Genomic DNA, 25,692 nt, shown 5'->3' with positions numbered 1-25,692 from the left:
AAGGTAAAGAAACCTCAAATCGAAATAATTAAAACGAATGAAATATTCATAGCAACGATTTTTCGGTTGATGCAATAGCAAAGGTAGTGGTACTATTTTTCTAAAAGCCCAAAGGTGTGCTAAAATCGATGATTTAGAAACTTGGAAAATATTGGTTCTCGATAAACATCTACGTTAGCATCTTTTCATGAAATTCCTTGTACATAAGGCAACCGACAACTGTCAATTGTCATTTATAACCAAAAGTAGCTTTTGTATACATGTAAAAAAGAAGAATGAAATTTAAAGATGGAATGCAGAACTAAGTTGCTTTAAAAAGGTGACAAAAAGAAATTCAATTATTCAGAAAATTTATTTGCGTGAATTAAGAAAGTTATGTTTCATAGAAGCTGATCAACCACTAGGCTAATCGTGGTGATTTTTACTTGAAAAATACTTGTGTCATTGATAATTATATTTTGAACAATTTAATGAGCAGATAAATTATTTTCTCTGAAACAACACAATTTTTTCACTTATTCCAAACCCATCGAAACTTTTACACGCATCGAATAGAACAATTAAACACTCGAAAACTTGTGAGGCTGGTCGATTCGAGAGAACAAAAAATAGTTATCGAATGCTTGCAAGCAAACTCTTTGATCGAGAAAGGAATGTTTAAAAATCGCAAGTAAATTACTTAAACAACAAATTTTTAAAGTTTATAATACACGCCAAACATTCGAGGTTCGCAAAAAACAAGGGTTCTAACAGTTTTGAGCAGTAACATAAGATACGATTCTTATTTAGATTCATTTTCGATTCGGTGGTCGCGAAGGGAGTTGGAAAATTGTTCGAAGGTGGACAGGGAGAATTCTAAAGTCGCGTATTCGTCAGTAAAGCGGGTGTCTGTTCCGAAGTATCCGGACAGGGGTGTGAAAGTTGCGAGAGAAGCATCGGAAAAGGGGCTTGACGCATGTACGCACAAGAACTGGCCGGGCCAGGCGGCCATAAATATTGCCACGTTCTAATATTTTCATCTCGACCATCGTTAAAATTTATGTTAGCAAGTAAACACTATTATTTAGATAACAAACCTTAAAAGTTCATAATACAGGCCAAACATTCGAGCTTCGTAAAAAACAAGGGTTCTAAACGGTTTCGAGCAAAGGTACAGTTCTTGCTTAGTTTCATTTTCGATTCGGTGGTCGCGAAGGGAGTTGGAAAATTGTTCGAAGGTGGACAGGGAGAATTCTAAAGTCGCGTATTCGTCAGTAAAGCGGGTGTCTGTTCCGAAGGATCCGGACAGGGGTGTGAAAGTCGCGAGAGAAGCATCGGAAAAGGGGCTTGACGCATGTACGCACAGGAACTGGCCGGGCCAGGCGGCCATAAATATTGCCACGTTCTTATATTTTCATCACGACCATCATTAAAATTTATGTTATGATCAGAAGTGCGCGTATATATCAGAGGACGCGTTCCGGCATTGCAGCACGGCTAACGGCGTGTCGCGAGGGTGGGTTACGCGGTAATATTGTAATCTATGTGTGGAAGAACGCGGGAAGAGAAACAGAGGAGAGATGAAAAAGTGGCTTCAATGGCAGCCACGGCGTAGTAAGGGGTAGTTTTCGGTCGGGGGTGGAAGGAAGGGTGCCGAACGGAAACAATGACGTCTATACTAAATCCCTGCTCCTACCCTCTTCCTGGCACGGCCTGCCATTAGACTCCCGCGGCGGCCCTATAAAAATATAGCCCGTATTGTACTCGCTCAGGTACCGATATCCTCGTAGCCACTAAAAGTCCCTGCTGTCTTCCCTACATCTATCTTCCTGCGCCCACTGACTTGCATACGCGTGCATTGCAATTCCCACTCGTCTACTGGCACAATATTTACTCGTTCGGAAAGTTTCGAGCGTTTCCAACAGAGTTGGCCGTCGATCGATTAATTTCATAATCGATTACAGGATGCAATTGAAAATTCAGTCGTCGGTAGTAAATCCAGATTAATATTAGTCGATTAATGGAATTAATCAGCCATGGCGACTAACGATCAAACTAATCCTCCGTTGTCACGAACGATTGTCAAATGAATACTGGTTAAGCGTTCATGTTCATCGTTCATTAAATTTATGATTTATTTAAACGAAGAGTATAACATTTTCGTCTTATTTTTACCTAAAGGAAATATATTTCGAGTTATAAGTGGGCCATCGATCGATTAATTTCATAATCGATTACAGGATGCAATTGAAAATTCAGTCGTCGGTAGTAAATCCAGATTAATATTAATCGATTAATGGAATTAATCGTCCATGACGATTGACGATCGATTGTCAAATGAATACTGTTTAAACGATTGACAAATGAAGACTGGTTGATCGTTCACGTTCATCGTTGATTAAATTTATGGTTTATTTAAACGAAGAGTATAACATTTTCGTCTTATTTCTAGCCAAAAAAAATATATTTCAAGTTATAAGTACACATACTGGAAAATTAATGTATATTATAGTTTTTACAAAACCATATGTATAGAAACGAGGAAAGATATTGAAGTATTGCAGTTGTTAAACGGTATGAAATAATGTCCGAATAAACTGGATAAGTAGGAATAATTAAAGATGTTTCTTTTTTTATATGAAACGTTTTCCCGATGTCCCTGCAAAGCAAGCTTGTAAACCGAGGGTATAATTGTATTTTTTCGTGAACAAACTAGACATTCTAATGTAAATAATAGTAGAGTACAACAATGTGTCAACAAATACGTGAAAGGTTTTTGTATAGGAGAAAAACGACTGTGGCCATTGAACTTCAAATTTGATTGCTACAGATATTAAATATAAAATTAAAAACTGTGTGTAACAATAGTGTGTGTATGGGCCACCTATTGGTGACTTTTGGCGCGTTCTCTTTCCTCTTTTCCACCATGTTTAATCGAAACAAATATTATAGAATTTTATTTCATCGTTTAAAATCGCTGATCTATATATAATTATTATCCCTTCGATAATGGAAGTAATGTTTACAAATGTATTTAAATTTTATTTAATTAAATCGGTGTCAGAATTTAATGTATATCGAAAAAGACTCAAAACAGAGAGTTAAAAATGTTTTATTAATATGCGAATGCACTTATACGCCAGGAGACCTTTATTTTAATAATACACACCACTGTTTTTTTAATACTATGTTATAGCTGATCAAATATCGAATTTACTGTAAAATAACCTTCAACCTAAAAACGTGCATTATTTATTTCGATTTCTTTGCTTGTAGAATGATTACGATCTGCATTACTAAATGGCCAGCTTGTTGTGTATATCGTTTACTGTGATTTATTGAAGTAACTTCAAGGTTAATTTCCTACGTATCAGTGAATTCGTAATTTAGTTAGCCAGGGCGCAATAATGAAAAAGTCGCTTAAGCGATTTATCGCGGAAAATATAACACATGAAAATTGTGAAATTTTTTTGATGGACCTGTTCTATGAAATCCAATATATTTCGTAGCATAAAGTTCTTCCTAAAATCAATAAATATCTAGAAAAGTAAACGAAACATTCGTTTCTTTTGCCCTAATTTAGAAAGGGTGTTCTCCGCCAATAATAACTATAATTTTGGATTTTTTTATTTTACAATTTACTCTTTTTATTCCTTTCTTATTTTCCATTTCACCCTTTTTATTATTTTCTTTTTTTCTGCTCGCAGGGTTAAGTCAATATAGGTGTATGTACTTTACTTTTTTATCTAATGTATATCTATGTTTGTAATTGTTTTGACTTCTACATTTCTAACATTTAGAAATCCGATACAATAGATTGTTATTATTTTAAACTTTTTGGGGCACGAACAAGAGGCATATGTTTATTTAAGAATTGGATTGTTTTACCGTTGAAAATTAATTAAATTGTATTAAACGAAAACATAAAAGAGATTGAGTTACTTACAAAAATAGACACTCGTGTTATTTAATTTAAATACTTCGTCATTGGCACAATTTAAAGATACGTTTTATCTAAAGAAACTCGTAAACAAAAGAAGCTTAAGTAAATTACAAATAAAAATTCATTTCAGATGGCAATTTATATTTATTAATTATCTGTAATTTTGACGCGGTAGTAAAGTAAAGTTCTAGCATTGGATGCATAAAATCAGTAAAAATTACAAATACGAACCACACTTTTAATATAAATTTTGGAACGTCTTCTATTGCTAAATAGCAACAATATTACCATCTCATGATATATTAAAATCGCGAGTTCCTGCGTAATCGAAACAAAACGAACTCTAACGATGCAAATTCTAGTGAAAAGTGGCAAGAGTAACAAAATTACGAGCGACTAATGGCGAACAAAAGGGACTGGATAAAAATTTCGAAAGATGAAGAGAGAGAGAGCGGGAATTAGTCGGGGGCCGTACGACGATCGGTCGGCTCAGATCACAAAGATGATTCGCTTTTGGCATACGGCCATTGTCGTCCGTTGGACCGAGCAGAATCGAAATGGCAAACGGTAACTCGATTGGCCTGGCCTGTACACGGATTGCAAATTATTTCTCCAGTGGTGGCGTGCTCATTTCGCGGCCAAACAATCGTGATCGATTCATGCAAATTTCAACAATCGCTCTGCCCACCGGCCGCTGTCCCTTTCGCTGATTCCGACGTATCAAGCCCTTCATTGTTCGCAGCGAAATTCGTTTCTGCGCGCGCGCGACGCCCCCCCCCCCCCAAGAGCTTTCCAATTGGAAAAACCGGCCTCGTAAAAACTGGACAGAAATTTGCTGTTTTTCGTTCCTTCCGAGAGAGTATATTAGACTCTTCCGGAAGATTGTATCGCGCCTCGAGTTCAGAAATGGGTATATTTAGAATTTTCTTTGGGAAAGGGAGGTGAAATTACGAGAAATATTTATTTCGAACCTTTTGTGCCAATCAATGTACTTAGAAAGTTCTGGAAAACTCCCGAAATGATACAACTGTAGCACTTTGGGGATATACACTGGGTTTTGCTCTATTTTGTAACGTAGTGTCGCGTCCCAGTTTAGAACAGTGATCATATTTCTATTATCAGATAAGATTTTGTAAGTCGTGACTTTTTTTGTAAATAATAATCGTTCACATCATTATTTTAACGAATTTCACGTTATTCGTCAATAATCTCCATAAAAATTAGTTAACGTCTGCATAAAAAATACGCCACGGATCGTTCGTCGATCGGTATAACAAACAAAACCAAAATAGAAATTTATTGTAAAATTTTCAACGTGCCAGTGAAATTTTGCCACGAGCTTAAAAAGGTTAAATGCCGCTGATTTGGTTCGCTTGTCAATCGAGGAAACTAGGGTAGATGGGAAAAAAGAAAATGCAAAAGTCGATAACGGTAGGAAACGAAATATGGTAATCGAAGGGATCAGAAATGAGAAACGAAGGATGCTTAAAAAGGGAAACGTCATTTTCGACAATTATACTTTCGACTGTCGATACTTATCGCTGTCACTCGTAGCCGATTTCGAGGGAAGCGATAACGTTGTATTTTTCCAAATGGTTCCAATTATTCCCTTGGACGGTATTGGAAGAGGAAATTGACGCCAACGCTTCCCAGGAACGCCGGCTGAAAGAAATAGTCCGTGTCTCTCTTTCCGCAGCAGATGATCACTGATTTTTTCTTACGGCCATCGTGATTTATTAGTGGATCGTGCGTGAGAAGATCTCGGGCGCTGACTCGCACGTGTGTCTGGAATTTTGCTGAGGGAATGATTATAAATAAGAGAAAGAGAGATTAAAAATAAGTCTGGCAGCGGCTTGAATGGCTGACATTCCAGCGTCATACGATTAAGGATTGATTTAATTGTTCCTGGATATTCGGTTGCTCTTTACAATCCAATCAAGAAATACAATTTACGAGAAGAAGCAACTATTATAAACGTAAATATACTTTAAATTTTTCAGTAATACATTGTACGAAACATCGATAAAAATCGAAAAAAAAGAAAAAATACGTGTGCAAAAAATAGAGAATTTTAAACATAATATCATTATTAAAAGTATGCTTGTCGACTATTATCATGTTCTTATTCAAAATTCATCAGATATATATTTTCAAGAATTTGACCCAGAGGCGAAAAAACAGTTAATTTCAATTAAATAAAGTAAAAAAATAGTTACTTTTAAAGAACTCTATTATGAAGGTGATACTTTACATCGTTATTTATACATATCTTGCTAAATTATGTAAATATTTTCATACAAGAGTGATAGATTTATAGATATACGCTATTCATGCATCATTCTTAATGTTGATATAATTTCGATCCCCTCAGTGAATCAAATCCGAAAAACAAAAGAAGTTAATAAGCTACGCAAGTGTAGTTATGGTCCAAACAAATGGCAACGTTTTAAAGTAAATGCATACATAATTTTGTACAAATTTGCCAATTTAACGCTTTGAAAAATAATAGATATAGTTTAAAGTTCATTGGTTTTTCCTAAATCATATCAAACTTATCGAGAAACGTTAAACGTTTTTTTGAGAAAAACACGTTTAAAGTGTCAGGTAGATGTAATCAAATTTCTATGACGTTTTGCCTTTTCTTGACATCTTGGAATCTAGATCCATTCAATTTTTCAGTGTACTTTCTACATTGCTTTTCAACAAAGTTTAAAACATTTCGTTGGCACCACATGGAATAAATGTGGCTTATATATTTACGTTGCTTTAAAATATTTATATTTACGTTATTTTTACGAATTTTAATACAGAATTTTAACAGCTTTTTTTTTAAGATTCTAAACTACGAAAAAATGAAAAAAATGAATTTTTCCAGAGTTGGAGAAGAATGTTCCCTTAAATAGGGGAAAACTATCGAAAGCGTTTCTGGTAGACGGAATAGAAAACCTCTTCGGGAAGATTATGCGCTGCGGGCGTATCGCGAGTCGTCGAAGGACTTAAAAGAGTGCTCGTGTCTAATGATGTTTAAGAAGGGGTCTTAATTTTTCATTAGGACAACGGGGAACATCAAAAGAGGTCTTTCGTTTTTTAACCGATGCCTCGGGGCTAGTTCCCGGGGAACTGATGGCCCGCCGTTGGTATTGTCGTCGTTTCGCCCAACTTTCATCCGAACCCTTCATCCACCCCCGTCAGACAATCTATTGACATTTCTTAAATATTGCCTAACGGACGCGTTCTTATTGAAAGACGGTCCTCCCTGTCGCCTCTCTTTGAACGCCCGTTAAACTGGTCCCACACGTGGGAACCTGTGCCACATGGAGAGCCATCCACGCCACTCATACTTCGGAGAAAAGCAAACTGAGACCACGGTCGATGACCCTCCGAAAAGTATCTCGTTTGAGAAGAGGAGCGCGTTTATTGTCCTACGATTAATGGATCCTCCAGAACGGGAGCTGCTAACGACTTTCGTGCTCCGCGACGCAGTTTTCTCGGGACGGTTCTTGCGGACGCGTCGCGTTCCTCTGCACGGATTTTCACTCCTTTTGTTCGACGTTTTCCGCGATCCCATCATTCGGACAACACAAAATTCAGTACAACGTTTCGAATCGAGTAAAAATTTAAGGAGAATTCACGACTGTTTTTGCTATATCAAAATTACTGTCAAATGGTTTATTTGATAAAAAAAAATTAGGCACGAAACATTAATTTTGTGGTGACTTTTAATTGACCGATAAAAGTTGATCAGAATTAATCTATTTACGATTAAGGAGAATACTTATTTACTTCAAAATTATTTTTTTTTTACAGTCATCTTCTCTATTTTTCTATATAAAACTAAATCATTGAATACTATATATATTCTGTGAGAAAAAAGATTATTCAAATATTGTTCATTGAAAAAGCTACAGCAAGAACGATCAAAAAATTTTAAAACAGAGTGTCAGAGGTAAGTTATTAATAGAAAAATGCTACTGAAATATTCATAATGGTTGTTGCTTTTCTAAAAAGTTTTCCACAATTTACAAATTTTTTTTGTTACATTTTGTTCCAAAACATCGAGGTTAGAATATCTTCGTATCGAAACGTACACTTATACTTTCTCTTTTCCAGCCGATATTTGCTTTTTTATCTAAAGACCGACGAAAGAAGAGGGTATTAATATCCACGTAAAAAAGTTGCAGCGCGAGCGAACCTGTCGAAGTTGCTTGATACAATATCAATTTATAGGTCGATCGAAAACGGGGGTGAAAAGACGTCGAAACGAGGCAGTTTCGAAAGCAATATCGCAGAAACGGCGAAACGGTGACGCGCGAGCAAATTGAAACCGCGCCAATCAATGCGCCATTTAATCAGATCGAAACAAAGAGCACTCTCATCTATTTCGCTCTGGCTCGCGTTATGCCGTTGCAGCACAAAAGTGTCCCAAACAAAGCGCGAATTAGCATCGATGGTATTCTGCTCCCGTCGAAAAAAAAAAGAAGAGAAAAACTCAAAGCGTTCTGGAGAGGATGAAATCGTAAGAGGGGTCGAACGGCATTCTCTTTCGCGACTCGTGTATGCTTGGAGTGTTTCCCGCCGCATATTGCAGTACCTACCAGGACTTAGAGCCGGTCGATATCTTAATAATAAATACAAGAGGGGTTCAGCCTGATGGCTGGTTGGTGTGAGATTGAAGAAGGGGGCTGGGGGGAGGTGATTGGGGGAGGTGGTGGAACGGCGTCACGGTGTATCGGTGCGGTAAAGAGAGCCTGCGCTAGATAGGGTGGCTCGACGAAGGAAAGAGGGGCCGTGTTCAAGAGAACGATGGGTGGTTGGGGGCGTGGAGGGAGGGGTAGGGGAGGGGGCAGGGGGGTGGAGATGGAGATCATTCGCACCTCGAGGTGTAATGAGAAAATTTGAAATATCACGGCCGTCTCTTGCCTTCCGCCTTGCCACCCACAAAAAAATATAACACCGCCGGTAGTCATAAACGGCTGATCCACCACTGCCACCCCCTCGGTTACCCCGCGAGAGATTATAAAGACGGCTGGTATAAGGTATTCCTCCCTTTCTTGCCACCACCTAACGCCATCCTGGTGTTTACGCGGGCAACCGCGATCGCACGCACACACGTACTCGCACAGTCGATCGATCTGGCCACGCATCGATCGCCCGGAATCTTTCGGCGAGCCTAAGCGCGCATTCGGTGCAACGCTGTACAGATTTCAGGGCATCGATACAAATAGCCTTTCTTTTCCCTTTCGTTTCTTGGCACGGTTCCTTTTAAACGGAGTCGGCCAATGTTCTTTCATTTTTAAATTCGCGTTTAACGTCGACCTTTGGGTCATCAACGACAGTTTCGTCCTATTTTCTTTGAATTTGATTTCTTATTGATTTCTTTTGGTATACAGGGTCTTTTCTCTGTGCTTCTGTGATGTAATTTTGTACTGTCTATCATTTTTGGTTATACAGATTACTGTTTGAGTAAATCATGTGTGTTTCCACTGCCCTATTCTGAGCAGTATTGGGCAAAATATCGACGATCACGATTGTAATGGATAATGGTTAATCGCGCATGGCGTTTAGTTCACTATTTTGTTATTTGTTTAAAATATCTTTCAACATATTTCAATAAAAAATGTTACAAAATGTCATTATACTAAACGCATTTTGATTCAATGGAAAAAAAGTCATAATTATGACAAATGCCCTTTATAATTCGTACGTCCAGTACATGTACGGATAACTTGAAATATCCAGCAGATTTCCAGAAACATATTCCATACATTCTTTGGTTAAAAATAAGATGAAAATTTATATTCTTTGTTTAAATTAGCCATAAATTTAATCAACGATTATCACTCTACTTTAATTGTCAATCATCGTGAACGATTAACCAGTATTCATCTGTCAATCGGCATAAACGATTACTTTAATCGTCAATCGCCATGAGAGATTACTTCCATTAATGAACTAATGTTAATCATGATTTATTTCTAACGCCTAAATTTTCAATCGAATTCCTTAATCGGTTGAATACTCTAATGAAATTAATCCATTGATGTCCAACTATGATTTTGACAATGACCCTTATTGTTCATGTTTTTTGGCGAGCATTGGTTAATAAACGTCTCGTGATATTTCGGGCGTTTTTGTTTTAAAGGGCAAATTTTATTCACGGTTAATTAATACAAATGAAGAGTCCACAGAACAAAGAGAGAATATAAATTTTGACAAATTTTGAGTTCAACTTTTTTTTATATGTTTCTGTATGTGTATTTTATTATTGATTACGTCGCATTTCGAATCAAACATTTTTCTGGGTTTTCGTAAAGCAAAAAATCGTAAGTGCAGATAATAATAAAATGATATTACATTGAAAAATAAATTTGTATTATATAAATTTCCTGAGAAATGCTGAAACTAGTCATTTCCCCTTTAGTCATGGACTCTTCGAACGTTAAAAACATTCTAAATGTGTTTTTAGCCTATCATTAATTATTATTAATTAAAAAATACAATGTATAGAATCGTTTTTTCACTTTCCGTCTTTGACAGATGCTTGATAATTAAATTTAAATTGTTAGGCAATAATTTTGTTTTTCACACGAGTTCAAAATGACATTGAATTGATTTCATTTGTCTTTTGATCAATAATTGTTAATAGATCCGACTGTACGATCATTTAAAAAATCTTGCGCTCGATGTGCTGCGAGTATAACGGGTACTTGTTTCGCGCTTCGTGTTGGAACAGAGATCGGAAATCGTGACATATAGTTTTTAACGGTTCGTATTTGCAACGGACGACAGTATTTTAATACGACGTGTTAAAGGCGATGTGGATGGAGTCTCGTTCAGGCAGATCACACGAATCTGGAAAATGAAACCGAAGGCGCAGTAAAACGCGCCCGTAAATGTAAACGATGCATTTCACGGTAATTAGGCATTCGTTTTAGTGGTTTGCATAAATTACTCTACTTAGCTGCCTCCGGAACGTTGAATTTTTTTTCTTCTTTTTTTTCAAACGAGAATGGCATAGCGGAGGGTCGTTAAAATTTATTTCGATGAGAAAGTACCGTAGATACGCGTGTAATTTCTAAGAATATACGTTTCGCAGTTAAACTCGAGCCAGGAAACACGTGAAGCGTCGACGGTCGAAGACAAAGTTTGAAATCGGAACATAAAGTGTGGCGAGCACCTTTATTTGCAATTTCTTTGTCGCACGGTCCTCGTTCTCTTTTTGTCACGTTTGTTCGACAAGTAAAACGCTCCACTCGTTGCGTGTTTGAAACAATGAAAGCAAGAATTTTTTAATTCTTTCATTCTTGCATCAATCGGTTAAAATACTATTTCAGAACGGATACGTTAGATTAGACACGTAAACACTGAAACGCAACTTACGTAAGCTCGTGGCCGGAAGCAAGTCGTTTATATTTTAACGTATATGTATCTCGAAAATGTAGTTCATGTAAAAATGACGAGTCTCGTCTATACAGAACGTTCGGCCACCTCTGGGAAAAAATTTTAATGGTTTGATTCTAGAGGCCAAAATAAGACGAAAATCAAGAATACCAATTTGTTGACGGAGGCTTCGTTAAAAAGTTATTAACAATTAAATTCAAAAATTTCAAATCGTCCTGGAAAAATTATTTTTGGTTGCGGGGGTCAATTACAATCATTTTTGGTGAATAGACATACCCCCGAAATCCTACCCACTTTCTAGAAAAAAATTCAGTACGGGCGGAACTTCAAACGTTAATAACTTTTTAACGAAGCCTCCAACAACAAATCAGTATTCTTGTTTTTCGTCTTATTTTGGCGTCTAGAATCTCCCATTAAAATTTTTTCCAGGGCGGGCCGAACACCCTGTATAATTTCTCTGTGTAAATTCAACTTTGACGGAATACATGCGCCAAAATATTTAAAATGTTTCGATATCATGTTTGGAGAATTTAATTAAAACTGAAATTCAATTCTGTATAGAATTTAATAATATAACAATAACATGTGGGAATTTGGAGTGGATATGACAAAAGAAATATATGAAATATCGAATATGTAGGGTGTTCGACCTCCCCTGGAAAAAATTTTAATAGGAGATTCTAGGGACCAAAATAAGACGAAAATCGAGAATACCAATTTGTTGATTGAGGCTTCGTTAAAAAGTTATTAACCTTTAAAGTAACGCCTGTAGAACGGCAATCTGCGAACAGTTGCGTGCATGCGATAGTGGTTCTCACTCGGCATGAGAAACTCTGCTTACTGACGTATCGACAGCCTTACAGTTTTGTGAGCGAGAACCACTATCACCCTGTATAACTTTATATGTATTAGCTATAAAGACATAAATTGTGTTGTATAAAAAAGTACATAAATTGTGAGATTCGTTGTTTGCGTAATGGACGAGCCTTGTACTTATGATCGGTAGTGTACATCGATCCCGGCGGAATTCCCGATGGCTCTGGCGCATTAGTCAACCGCCAAGAAATAAATAGTAGAAAAGAAGGCGACGTGTTGATGATTCGGGGCTAGGCATAAAAATAGAAAGACGCGCGGCGGGGTGGGTGCGCGAGCTGCGAGGGAGGCTGATCTATTCGGGATATTCTGCCGCCGGAGCACAAAGAATGCTCGGCCTTTGACGGGCCACGACGTCGCGCGACGCCAGCTGCGACACTCGCATGCCGTGCGCGTGCACGCACGCGACGCCAAACATACACTACGCGACACTTGATTAAATGCAACAGTAATTTTTCAATATTACCCTGAACTCAACCACAAACTAATATATTGGTTTGAGAACTAAGTAATTGCGGATTTTTATTAATAAAATAAAAGACAATTTTTTCATGGAACGAAATAACTTTAGTATTGTCCATTTTTAACAGTGACGTGTTGCCATCTTTCAGGCAACATTATAATTCCACGTTCGTGAAAGTTCTGATTTTTATAGGCAAAAAACCGAACCAAATGTGATTAGATATCATCATCATTATTGAAATTTTTATCGTTCAAAAAGTTTTGCAAAGAACGAAACAAATGATAATCTGGCTGTGCAAGGTTAGGACTATATGGTGAAATTGACAACGCATCCTAATCAAGTTCTAGTAATTTTTGCCGAGTGGCCAAAGATGTGTGTTGATTAAAAGCAATTACTTGTTGCTTTTAATCGAATCAAATAGAAAATCTTGTAGTAGTCAAACTAGTATACATAAAACATTTCTATATATTCGAAATAACCAAACGATTGAAGAAATAAGTATCCTTGAATTGTGTGGATCGTTGCATTTATGAAAAAGTGGAATTGTACAAAAAATAGACATTACCACATCATTCAACTTTCCCCTCTACAATCTTTTTCTACCTTGCGTGATGCGACGTATCGCAGGGAGAATGAGAAATTGGGAAAAAGAGGAAGTTCCCAAGCTAAGGTTAATAATTAACCCGTGGCCGAGCTTCGTCGTGCAGCGGTATGACTTGACAGTTTCCTTGACCAGTAAACGGCCTCTTTCACCCCAATTTATCGCTGAAATTGATCAATTGACGTCGATAGCGATCCGCTGTGATTATTTCACCTGGTCTAAGTAGCTTACAATAAAGCAGATGCACAGGAAAACTTATTTTTAGTAAATATACCTTTTTACGCTGAACGTTGTCGTATGTCACTTCTCTGCGTTTAGAATTATTATAAAAAATGTGTCTTGCGAGTGGAAATAATTTTTCAATTTTTTTTAAACAAACAGAAACGTACTTTAATTAAAAAACTAGAGCTATGATTAATGAACAAATAGAGCTAAATACTATGACTCTTTTCTATACCTAATTTCGTAGCTAGGAGTTCTAAAATTACTCTTCTTAAACCGATTAAGCAATCTTGTACAAGAAAAAAGATTAACACACTTTTGGTGACGCGTGCTAAAGGAAACCTGACGCTTGAGGGGTGGGCTGAGCATAGCCGTAAATTCGAAGAAAATGTACCGATTCGGAAACGAACTGTCGTGATCCGCCGAATTGTAATATCCCCTCGATAACGCGACATAGGAAATCGTTCGGGCGTAGAAAACGTAGAAACCACCATTAACACGACAGAAACCGATCGATGCCCCGGTAGCTGATTCGAAAGTGCGTGACCGGCGAGCCTAAAAGCAGCCCCGAAGCAGGTTCTTGCACACGCGGAACGTGCAATGAGCCGCGATTCCGTATATCGAATCGGTGAGTGGTGATCGATCGTTGTTCGGGACGCCGTGCAACTCGGATAACCGTCAATTTGCAAAGGGGTGTAAGACGAACGTCGGAGGCCAAGACGAAGAAACGCCATGTGATCGAAATTCCACCCGCCTCTTTCCGGTCAGGGTCGAAAGGCGAGTACGTAATCGGCGCTGTCAGACGATCGAATTCGTACCGGCTGCTGTTCGTAGCAATTTTAGCGAATTTTCTCTGTCATGTTCTTGCTTCGATAGTGACTTTGCATTAAAAGTAGACGGGACCTCCTGCATACTAAATCGCCCCGCCACAGCGTTGTCCCTGATACGAGCTCAAGATCGAGCCACGACGACTTATACACCGGGGATTAAAGTACTTCTATGTATAACTGCGTGGTAAACTTTTTCTATCGATAAAGCTGAATCTGCAAAATATAATTGTAGTAAGTGTAATTGAATGACGGGCTACGTTTTGGAGGGAGAACCTTTCTTTAGATATTAGACGTTGATACGTAGACTATTTTCGCTTTAATCTTCTTATTCCGAGTTGGTTGTTTGTGTAAGATCTTTGACTACAGTAAGAATGTTGTAGTAACTTATCACGATGGATTTTAGCTAATTAGGTAAAATTGGACGATAAGTTCTTGGAGGCAGAAGCTATGTGCTTATTTCAGATATTGGAAATAGGGCCATTTTTGTTTTAATCTTTCTATTGCAGGTTATTTATCGTGTCATGTTTCTAATTAATGTAAACATTCTAAGTTTATAATTTTAGCAAATTGCAGTATGTAAAGTTGGATGTTGAGCTAAATTTTGGAGCAAGTAATTTCCTTCAGATATTGGAATTAGATTTGTAAACTATGTTTGTGTGAAAGCTTATCATGCCAAATTTGAGCACAAAGTTTTAATTTGAATCTTTCTATCAAATTTATATTGACTTTTTCAGCGTCTTACACGTCTCTGTCTATCACAAAGTTGTAGAAACACGTTCTATTAATAATTATTTCATGTTACACGAAACATTAAAATAGCCACAGGTTAAGAAACGTTGATCTAATGATCCTAATCTTCTGCTTCACGCGTAAGATCGATCGTCTTAAGTCCATGTTCGTTGTTAGCGAGTATTATTCGTAACGTACGTATTCGAAGATCAAAGAGGAAGTCCAGGAGGGCCTTGAAGTAAAACGAAAGACCGGAAAGTACATTCGAGTTTCCCGTAATTCCATAACTCAAACTTTTAACAGCCGATTGTTGATAGAACAACGACGAAAACAGCGTCGTTAGGAACGTTCAAAGGAGCCATTATCTCTCAACGACTTCCGCCGCTAATGTGACGATCGCGGGCGTACGATCTTTATCGGTGATCATCTCGATCCTCTCTATCAGCCTCGATTCCGCTCACGCCCCCACCTCGTGTCTACGTGACAAATACGCAAGATGAGACCTATCGATACTCGTCCGCCATTCGGATGAACGTGCACCGCGGTCTCGAATATGTATTTATGCTTCCCGTATCATTTCGTAATTATCGATAACATCGTCAAGGCTTTTTGCAGGAAACAATGGGTCATTACTAGTTCCCTCATACATTGCCTCGAACTCTGTCTTTCTTTTTGCTTGCGTTGCTGCTTCTGTCTTCCCCTGATCACCTACTTCTCCTCTTCATCCGCTTTCGTACATCCATCGGAGCACTGCATTATTTTTCGACGTCTCTTTTCGGTCGTTCGATATTTGTTTCAGATTTTACAATACGCGACGCTTCCATTCGCTATTCCGATTTCCTTTTCAAGAAATTGCGCAATTACGATATTGACATGCGTCAAAGATGGGCGAAACTTTTACCAAAATGAAGATTTCGAACAACGAATACCATATAAATCGTTTTCAGAGTGTCATTTGTCGAGTAAAAATTACCATCTAAATGGAACAAAGTATGTTCCATATTCTAGTTAGCTATTCAAGAAATAGATAATTACGATGTTAGCGCGAGTCAGAAATAGACTCTTGTCTATACAAAAATGCCGAACAATGAATAAAATATTAGCAACTTTCATTGTTACACGGAAGCTATATTTCATTGATACAACTTTGTAGGAATTTACCAGAATAAACATATACATATGAAATTTTCCGGAACGGTCCATCGTGTATATTTTTGAGTTTAGATCTAAACACGTCAGCTGCATCTTGCTTGTTGAATTATGTATATTGTATACACTAATATCTACTTTAGATATTCAAGGGTGTATTCACATTCATGCCAACACAACTCAACACATTCAGTATTAAATAAAATAAAATAAATGTAACAATAATATTTTCTTTTTTATTAAAACAAGCTTTTATTCTTATGTGGTTACGGATGTAGGAAACATTAACGATATCTATATTGAATATACAGGGTGTTCGGCCACCCCTGGAAAAAATTTTAATGGGAGATTCTAGAAGCCAAAATAAGATGAAAATCTAGAATATCAATTTCTTGACTAAGGCTCCGTGAAAAAGTTATTAAAACATTAAATTAAAAAATTACAAATCATTCTGAAAAAATTATTTTAGTTGCAGGGATTTATTACAATTATTTTCGGTGAATAGACATATCCCCGAAATCCTACGCACTTTCGAGAAAAAAATTCAGAAAGGTGGACTTTTTTGCGCGAAATTGAAAAATTTCAAATCGTTCTAAAAAAATTATTTTTAGTTGTAGGGCTCTATTACAATCATTTTTTGTGAATAGACATACCCTCGAAATCCTATCCACTTTCTAGAAAAAAATTCAGTACGGGCAGAACTTCAAACATTAATAACTTTTTAACGAATTCTCCATCAACAAGTTAGTATTCTTGATTTTCGTCTTATTTTGGCCTCTAGAATCTCCCATTCAAATTTTTCCCAGGGGTGGCCGAACACACTGTATATTAAATATATGTGTCGTTACTTAAAGTACCATATGATTACTATTTCTCAAAAGTGCTTCAAAGGAAGACCCATTCATCGGAATAATATTAAAAACAATGGTTCGGTAGAATTCCAAATAAAAAAATGCCTTTACAAGCGGCGCGCGTCTTTTAAAAAAGACCAACCGAAGTTAAATAACGGCCTGGGTCTTAACGGTGATTTTAATTAATTTAACACTCGGTAGCAGTCTTTATCGTTACATATTTATAAATCGTTAAATATGTAACGATAAAGCCCACTGAGTCTTCTATTAATTAAAATCACCGTTAATAGCCGAGCCGTTATTTTGGTTTAGGTTGCGTTTTGCTAGAATTATGTATAATATGGGTCGCGAATAGGCAGATTATGATACGTCTGCGTGCAATTTCAAATCGAATGGAGGCTTCTAGCGTCACTGTTTCGCGGAAGTATTGATCGGCTTCGATGCATCGGGCAAAAACTGACGTGGATTTGTTGCCGTTTTCCACGTGGCGTTTCGGTATTTTACTACCGAATTCGCAGTTACTTTAATTGTTTCCAGATGCTAATTAATGGCTTAGCCATATGCCATGCTGTACAGATCGTTCGAATAGGCGAACCACTGGGCCGGGGTAAGGGAGCAAGTGTTTGTCATTACGGCACCGCGATAATTTCATCGTCGCCGAACGTTTCCCATCGTTCATTCTCCTTCTTTTTATGTCTCGACGAGAAGTCGTTGATCGCTGGCATTAACAAAGCGAAAATATTAGCAGACACAGTTTCCAATATCAAACTTCGAATGTTGTCCTGACCAGCCATTTATTAAGACTACTTAACGTTCAAGGGCGAAACAAAACTAACATCCACTACCAATTTTATAAAAATTCTATAAATTCTACGATTGCACGACAGTTTCAGAGACTAGTGCATCGTTTTCAACAGGCAAACAAATTTAATTTATAATCGTACTCATCGTACAAATTCTTCGATATACGAAGAAAATATTCTGATATTTAAAAATAATAACATATTTTACATGTCTTTAAAATTTCTGCTACAATTTAAGAAGCTCCACAATAAGATAGTGTACCTTAGAGGAAAAAATATATCAATTAGAATTATATAACAAACGTTCTCGCTTAGATGAGTCGAAATATATAATAATAATTAATATCTGGAAAACTACGCACAAAATAGTTAAAACGTATTTAACATAATAGTGTTTTACAATAGAATCGTTTCTGAAATTATATCGGTTATGACTTATCACTTTTATCGGTTATGAAAATACAAGAAACTAATTTCTGTTTTTCTTAAAAGCAATAATTTACCATTGAATAGAAGCACGAATAAATAAATATCCCTGACGATAAATTTGATTGCTCGAAAGACAAAGTCGGTTCTCGTTGCGAATCAACATCGAATAAAAAGTCGCTTGAATAATTTTGCGTTTCTGGTTCGATCGTAACGATATTTGAATTTTGCGTTTCGCTTGTTTCAGAGGGCGTCATTAGCGGAGAAGGAAGTTTCCGCGTTAAAGGAGCAACTTGCCGCGGCAAATGACGGGAATTCGAAGACTGAGGGACATCAATTGTCTCAGACACCACAGGGAAGCGAACAGCAGCAGGTACACGATGCAAGCAACCCCAGGAGAACGCCGAACACCAACCTGGAACAGGAACTGCAAGCGAAGGACAAAGAGGTGAGTCTCGTATTTTAGAGACGCTGAAACGATCGCGGTTCCATCGCGTTCGAGCAATCGGAGAAGTGACCAAGTCACTGATTCCTCTCCAAGACACAGCGATACCATTGGAAAATATTTATATATTTGGAAACACGTATCAACATTTGTTAAGTCTGATTTAAAACAATGGACTATATAAACACATTGCTCACAACTGTTTTACAGTTTCTCGCTCCAGGATGGATAAAGTCGAGGAGCTTGTGGTTATCAAAATTTACATTTTTTATTCTATTGAACGTTGAAAGTTGAAACAAATACCCTGCTTGTAATTTATTTTTTATAAACAGGAAGTATAGATGTTGAGTAAAAAAAGAAGTTTATATATTTATTATAAACAGCAGGCACTTAATTGCTTCAGAATACGAGTACGGGTGTTTAATGAAAAAGAAAAGATACTAGAGAAAAATAAAAAATGGAACTCGTTATATCGGTATCAGAAATTGTTTATTCTTGAATTCATAGGGAAAGATATTAGAAACATGGTCGTTTTTCGAAGACGGGATTCTGAAAGTATCGAGGGTCGAAAAACACATCGAGTTTCCCACTCGCGATACTGAAATTCCGTTTAACTGTTGCACGCGGAGCTTTCAGCTGCGTGCGCGGCGAACTGAATGACTGACGTACTCGATAGAGCACGTGGTGGCCCTCCCTCGCCCCCTTTTCGTGCTTGTCACTCCCCTCCGTCCCCTCTCTGTTTTCTCTGGATCGTACGCACGAAGCACGCGCGCACCAGCCGGTGAAATTCACCCCCGAGTGCACTTCACCTTCCCGATACGCGATAAACGCCTCGAATCACGCTTTCGGGACGCAAAGTGTGACTAATGGCAGTCGACGAACCGACGGAATTGGTAATGAAAGAAGATCATAAATAGGAGACGCTATATCGATGAATATTCATCCTCTCGAGCCGACAGGAATCATTGGGATTTCAACAGAGACGATTTGATGCCGTTGAAACGCGCCTTGACGAGCTGAAACAGACTCGCCTCCATTTCACCGATTCATAGAGAGAATTCGCGATAAATCGCCGATTGGGAATGGAATTTTTTCGTGGACACGTTCGAAGGTTACCACTATTTAATTAAAATATTCAGAGCTTGTCCTTACAGGAAACTGTTACAACATTTAAGCTAGCTTCATCGAAGATCGAACGACACGTCGGTATAAATAATTATAAAACCATGGCTCGTTATTAAAAGTATTTCTCGAATGTGCGTTTCTTTTCGACGCTTTAAAAGAAAATTTAACGATGTGCAAGCTTTTGTTCTTATGCAAACATCGTTCGTGCCATTGATGAAATACAGCCAGAGTCATCGAAAATTGGGTATATTTTATTCGCTCCACTAAACACAATCGAGGTTTAAGTAATATTTTATGTACAGTGTCAACGAATATAAAATCTTGTAAGTAATCGTTGAAAGTTAAGGGATTGCTACGTCTAAGGTTGTGATTCCTTTTTGTAGTTTATTTAACTACATTTTAGCCATACGTTTACATTTTTTATACAGTTGTAAGTGGTTGATTTTACTGTTATTTAGCTTGCAATAAATATACATATAGAAATCACGTCTCCCCTGGCATAAACGATTGGGAGTTCTCAGGGTGGTCTAGAACTAAAACATTGGAAGGATTCTTGATTAGTTACCGTCTGTGCCAAAATAAATAATTTTTATTGAAAACTAGCAAAATGTGAAAATTCCAGAATTTCGTATCTTTTTTGGTAATATTTTAATAAAAGAACTATGATATACTCAACACAAAAATATAATTTTGATACTATCAATGGCTAGTAATGGCGTAGAATATCCTGTACAAATGTCAGAGCAATGTTGTTTTTGAGATTGTATCTACGTCAGGTGACAAAATTATGTTTCAAGAAAAACGCATTTAAAGTTTTATACTAAAATTAAAACATTGCTTGAACAAGACTCGAAGTTTTTTTATAAAAATTTAACCCTGCATTCTTAAATATATGTGCTTTCGAAAGACGAAAATAAAAATCGACTTTTTTAAGATGTCGCAGAGGAATGACCCTTTAAGCGGGCCGTAACGTTAAATACGAATAGAAATTTATTACTCTGACGCGCATACTTTCTCCTAGTACGCTTAATAAAAGGGCAGTAACAATAATAATACGATGTTGCTCGACGGGGATACCCGTCGAGCGATTTCTTCGCGCCAGAGGTAACCGTAAAACCTACCCCCTGTCTCCGCGTCGAAGATAATCGAACAACCACCCCCTTTCTTCGGCTACACTGTCGCATTATTTACTCCTCATTATCGTCTCCGGGCCAGTGGCCCAGCTCCGTCACCCCCCGTTACTGTCCTTAATCGGGGAATAATAAAAATCATTCCCGTCCCGCGATGGCTTTTCAATAAAGACATTGTCCGCGGAGCAAATTCTTATCCGTGAAAAGGCGTCGTCTGGGGTTGTTCCGATGGTGGATAGGGTGTAGGGGGTAGGTGGAAAGGACCCACTCGCAGGGGCGGGAGGAAGGAGGGGGGGATTATCGGCTTTGGGATTACAACAGGCTGAAGCAAACGATTTCCTTCAAAACAAGAATACCGGAGCAGCCGTTGCAAAGTGGCGGCTGGGGGTGGAGATGGATAGGGGTGCGGGCGTTATTGGCCCTAAGCAGGATACTTATTGAACTCTTAGCGGTGTTTTTATCACTCCTTTCTCGCGAGCACGCGCGCGCGCGCGCCGCTTTAAGTGTTTTCGCCTTTGTTTGAAAGACTCGCTCCAGCGCCGCTCGCATTATGCACCCTCGTTATGGGGTGCGAGAGATTCTTACAAGACTCCGCTTCGTAAACCGTAAGTGAAGGGGTTCGACCACTTTGTGTCCCTTTTCGAAGGCAAAACGACCACCGACCAGGGGTAGTTTTCAAGGCCTCTTTTCACGCAGGCGAATGTTAGTGTTTCGATCATCAGGGGGTAGGTATCAGAATTATTATTATATAAAAAGAACAAATCGAAAAAGTACGATAAAATCTTTTATTAACGTGTTTAGAAATGTCCTTTTTAAAATATGTATAAAGGATGCCTAATCACGACACAACCGTGGAGGGAATGAACCTACGTGAAAAAATAAGTCGAAAATACAGGATAAACTTTTTTATTAACACCTTTATGTTTGCTTTCCATGCTTAGGAATGTTCTCAACGTTTGCTCAAATTTTATTATGAAAAACAAAAATATTCGATGGTGTCCTTGTCAGAATTATTGAAAAATTTATAAGCAATACGTTCGTTTCAAGATTTTGAAAGGAAAGTTGGTCGAAGCGTCGGTCACCAGTGACCACCATGACAGTCAACGTGTTGATCGAGTACAAGTAGAAACATTAGGCAAATCGTATTCAATTGCATGTCTAAAATGATTCTATTCTACAATTTCTATGTATTATTATCATTGATAATTATTATGATTACCGGGACATCCTATATCAGAACATACATCTGCTTTAAAGTCAGTTTTCGTCTGGTTTTGCTAGTATATTCAAATTCATGGCCATTTTGCAGAATAAAATACGATTTGCCTGATCCGTTTGTCCATTGCTTACTTTTTCTATTTATTCTGGTGCCCAGGTCTCTATTGGTTGCGTGTTCAATCAATTTTTGAAATCGATTTCCTCGAAAACAAAGCCTTTACAATTACTATGACAATACATCATGAAAATTTATGGCTAAAATTATTTGTTATTCATTGAAACTATCCCGATAAACCTAGCTCAATATCGTACAATATCATATGAAATGTTTGTTGACAAGTTTATTTAAAAGTTGGTGACCAAACACTTGCACCATATTATTTGTTTTTATTTCAATTTAACGTTGACTGTCATGGTGGTCACTAGTGACCGACGTTTTAAATTTGCAATGTTTCTTTAAATAGGCCGAACGAATTTTAATAACGTTACTGAAATTGAATGCTGTAGAATAACAAATGAATCATTGAACTATTCGGTATTTATAATTTTCACCGCGTAAGTGAATAAATATCAGAACATTATTAGATAGGTAAAAGTGATATTTAATCTGGTGCCTGATTTTCTTCTAATTTTTCTTTCGTTCTGTTAGTTTCTTATTATCTTAATGCCTCCGATAGCTCCCTAATTAATCCACAGTGAAATCAACTCCATTCTTTCAAGTTTTCCGCGGACATCCGTGTCCGATCATTGTTCTGCGACCCCTCTTATCTCGAGAGCGTCTTGTTGAAACCAAATTCATGGAAAACAGCTAAATGCTTTCTACCGTGGTGGCTGACGTATTTGAGTTATAAATAACGCGATGTCATCATTTTATATCGGGGACATTCGAGTCACTGGACATTTTCCGATTGTTTGAAGAGACGACCGCGAAAACGGATTGCTTTGATCTGCCTTCGGAGAAGCTTTCAACTATTGAAATAAAAACAGACGGTAAGACTTTTGTTCAACATTCTGCTACTGAATTCTCGATCTTTGTTCTTTTATCCCAAACACACGTTCCACTGGATTTCGGATTTTATTTTCGATGTCTCTAATGGAAATATTTCAGTTCCAAAGAGTTAAGTACCATTTACTTTAGTCAGAACTTGAATGATATATCCTCTGTTTATTCAAGGGAATGAAAATTAGAATTTTAGAAGAGCAAAAACCTTATTCTCCTCCTTCTTTTCGTTTAAAAATGCTCAAGTAATGTATAACATTTGTGGTTGTATTTAAATATTAATTTTACGCTGTTCCACTTTCCGAAATAATTTTCATTCTTTGGTCTATAAGCAAGATTAAGGTAATTCTTCGTTACTATAGTATTTTGCACTGTTAAAAGAAACTTCAAAAAGATGTTTGTTTCTGTCATCGCGTATTAGATAAAGTTCAAGTTTGATTATCTCGCTGAAATCGAATAATATATGTATATTCCTAAAAGTGAACGCTTGTCGTAAAATATATTTTACAAACGATACTGAACTCTATAATGATTATGAACAGAGACTAGAAATATACTCGGAATATAAATTTAGCAAGTATTAAAGTCATGCGAATTATTTATCGTTGTGCATGATATGTATATCTTAGAGGCAAGCAGCAGTAACTGCGACAATTTGAAAACTCGGATAAAACAACGTTATATATTCTAGTTATATTTTCATTATGACAGTTATTTATCAAAGAATTCATAGAAATGTACATTTTATATTGTTCTAAAACTTCGTTGCAATTCACTTTCCATTTTTCTACTCGATTACACTTAAAGAGCGACTTCTTTCTGAAAAGAACAAGTATTGCAACACAAAATCATGTTTCCATTATAAGTATTATAACTAGATATAAAAATTGTTTTGTGTAAATTTTGAAATATATTTAGTTTTCTAAAAAAGTATTTGAAATTTTTGAAATGCAAATGAAATTAAAAGCTTATCTTCATTTCCTATAAATTTTACAGAAGAAGGAACAAACTTCAGAAAACAGGAACCGAAAATCGTCGTTACAACAAACGACAAAACGAGTAATTTTTACCCCCTTGGTAGATCTAGTTTCAACTCGATAAAAGAATAAGACGAATAAAAATTCGAAAGAAAAGTTTCGTACGTGGTTAGTGTGATTATCGTAGCATTGCAGGGTTAGAGGAAAGTTTTGGACGAATTTTGGTAAAAAATAACATTCTGGAGGGCCGTTCAGACTATGTACATACCTACTTGGAACGAAGCAGGAAGTCTGGCCGTCGAGAAGATCTCGCCTTACCGCCTGCCTAGTAGTGCAGATAGCGTTCTTGGTTATTTCTTGATCTATCGCGCTCGGTACATTAGCCAACGTGTTTTGAAACACTCGTTGAGCGTATTTGCGTTGGCATCGGCGGCGCGTTGTCTCTCTTTCATCTCTCCACGGTACCAGGCATCTTGCCTTGCTCGAGAAAGAAAGTCGTCGACTGTCTAATTGCGAACTCCTTACCACGACGACCTGTCCTTCATCGCCAGGATCTTTCTCTCGGATCGAAAAACCGAAACGCGTCGCGAAAACGACCGTTGTTTGCTCGCAACGACGCCGATAGAAAGTGAACAAGACCGTTTATTAAATAGTAATTATCAGAATACGAATTTCATATTAAAGCGTCTGCAATTTCGTATTAAAGTGTAGGTAAATGAGGGTCTTGACGCGTTTCAAAATTATTTGCAACGAAAGAACTGTAATAAAATTATACAACCTTAGGTAATCATAATGACCTTAGAAATGGTTTAAAATGCAGCTGTGAATTATGGAGTATGTTTGTTCTTGATATTATTATTTAAACAAATGTCGGACATTAACGCGTTAACTATTGCTTGAATTTTATTTTATTTTTAGAAAACGAAATTATTTATATACTCCTGAGTATTAACCAATGTTTCGAATTACATGATAAGCGTTAAATTTTTGGAGTTATTAGATGTCCTCATTGTCAGATTTCTTTGATTAACTTTATAAAGATCGTGTTTCCGATAGAGAATATCGTGCAATAGTGTTAGTACGATAATGTTATTATTATTGAATATTCGTTTAGTAATTATTAAGTTCACCAGTAAGTAATGTCAAATTTCTTAAGTAGACGACATTTTTTTAAGAAACGATGTAGTTAAAAAAAAAAATCATTAAGTTTTGTAACCTCATTCCTAAATGGACTTTGTTTTCAAAATGAAAAGTTGGGCTTATCGGGGTTGATAGCGACTGAAGATCCTCCGTAACTGGAAATAATCCATGTTTCGCAATATTGGAGATTGCTAGTGCATTGGAAAATATTGAACTACAACATCGAGAATCTCATTTCTAAAAAATTCTGTATTTTATCGAAGTCATTTTTTCTTTTAGACAAAAACAGTTTTGCAATGAATGAGATCTTTCAGGATTATCGTATCCATATTTTTATCGTTTCATCATGCATTTTCATGTGTTTAATATTAAGTTTCATTAATTTTA

At 37.0% G+C, this 25,692-nt stretch overlaps 1 protein-coding gene across 5 annotated transcripts in view; it reads left to right on the top strand.

The window, feature by feature from the left end:
• Positions 1-25,692, top strand: part of LOC122398625 (homeobox protein cut) — a 236,781-nt gene that overhangs the window by 93,852 nt on the left and 117,237 nt on the right. For all 5 annotated transcript variants that reach the window (XM_043398730.1, XM_043398723.1, XM_043398707.1 and 2 more), the window contains exon 3: positions 18,518-18,718. In XM_043398730.1, the coding sequence (XP_043254665.1) occupies positions 18,518-18,718 (201 nt within the window). The remainder of the gene's footprint in view (positions 1-18,517; positions 18,719-25,692) is intronic.

The sequence above is a fragment of the Colletes gigas genome, unplaced genomic scaffold (genome assembly GCF_013123115.1).
Source record: "Colletes gigas isolate AHSC1104 unplaced genomic scaffold, ASM1312311v1 Colletes_gigas_Sc00002, whole genome shotgun sequence".
Classification (NCBI taxonomy): domain Eukaryota; kingdom Metazoa; phylum Arthropoda; class Insecta; order Hymenoptera; family Colletidae; genus Colletes; species Colletes gigas.
The sequence above is the reverse complement of the archived record's forward strand: the minus strand, read 5'-3'. Positions and strand labels throughout refer to the sequence as shown.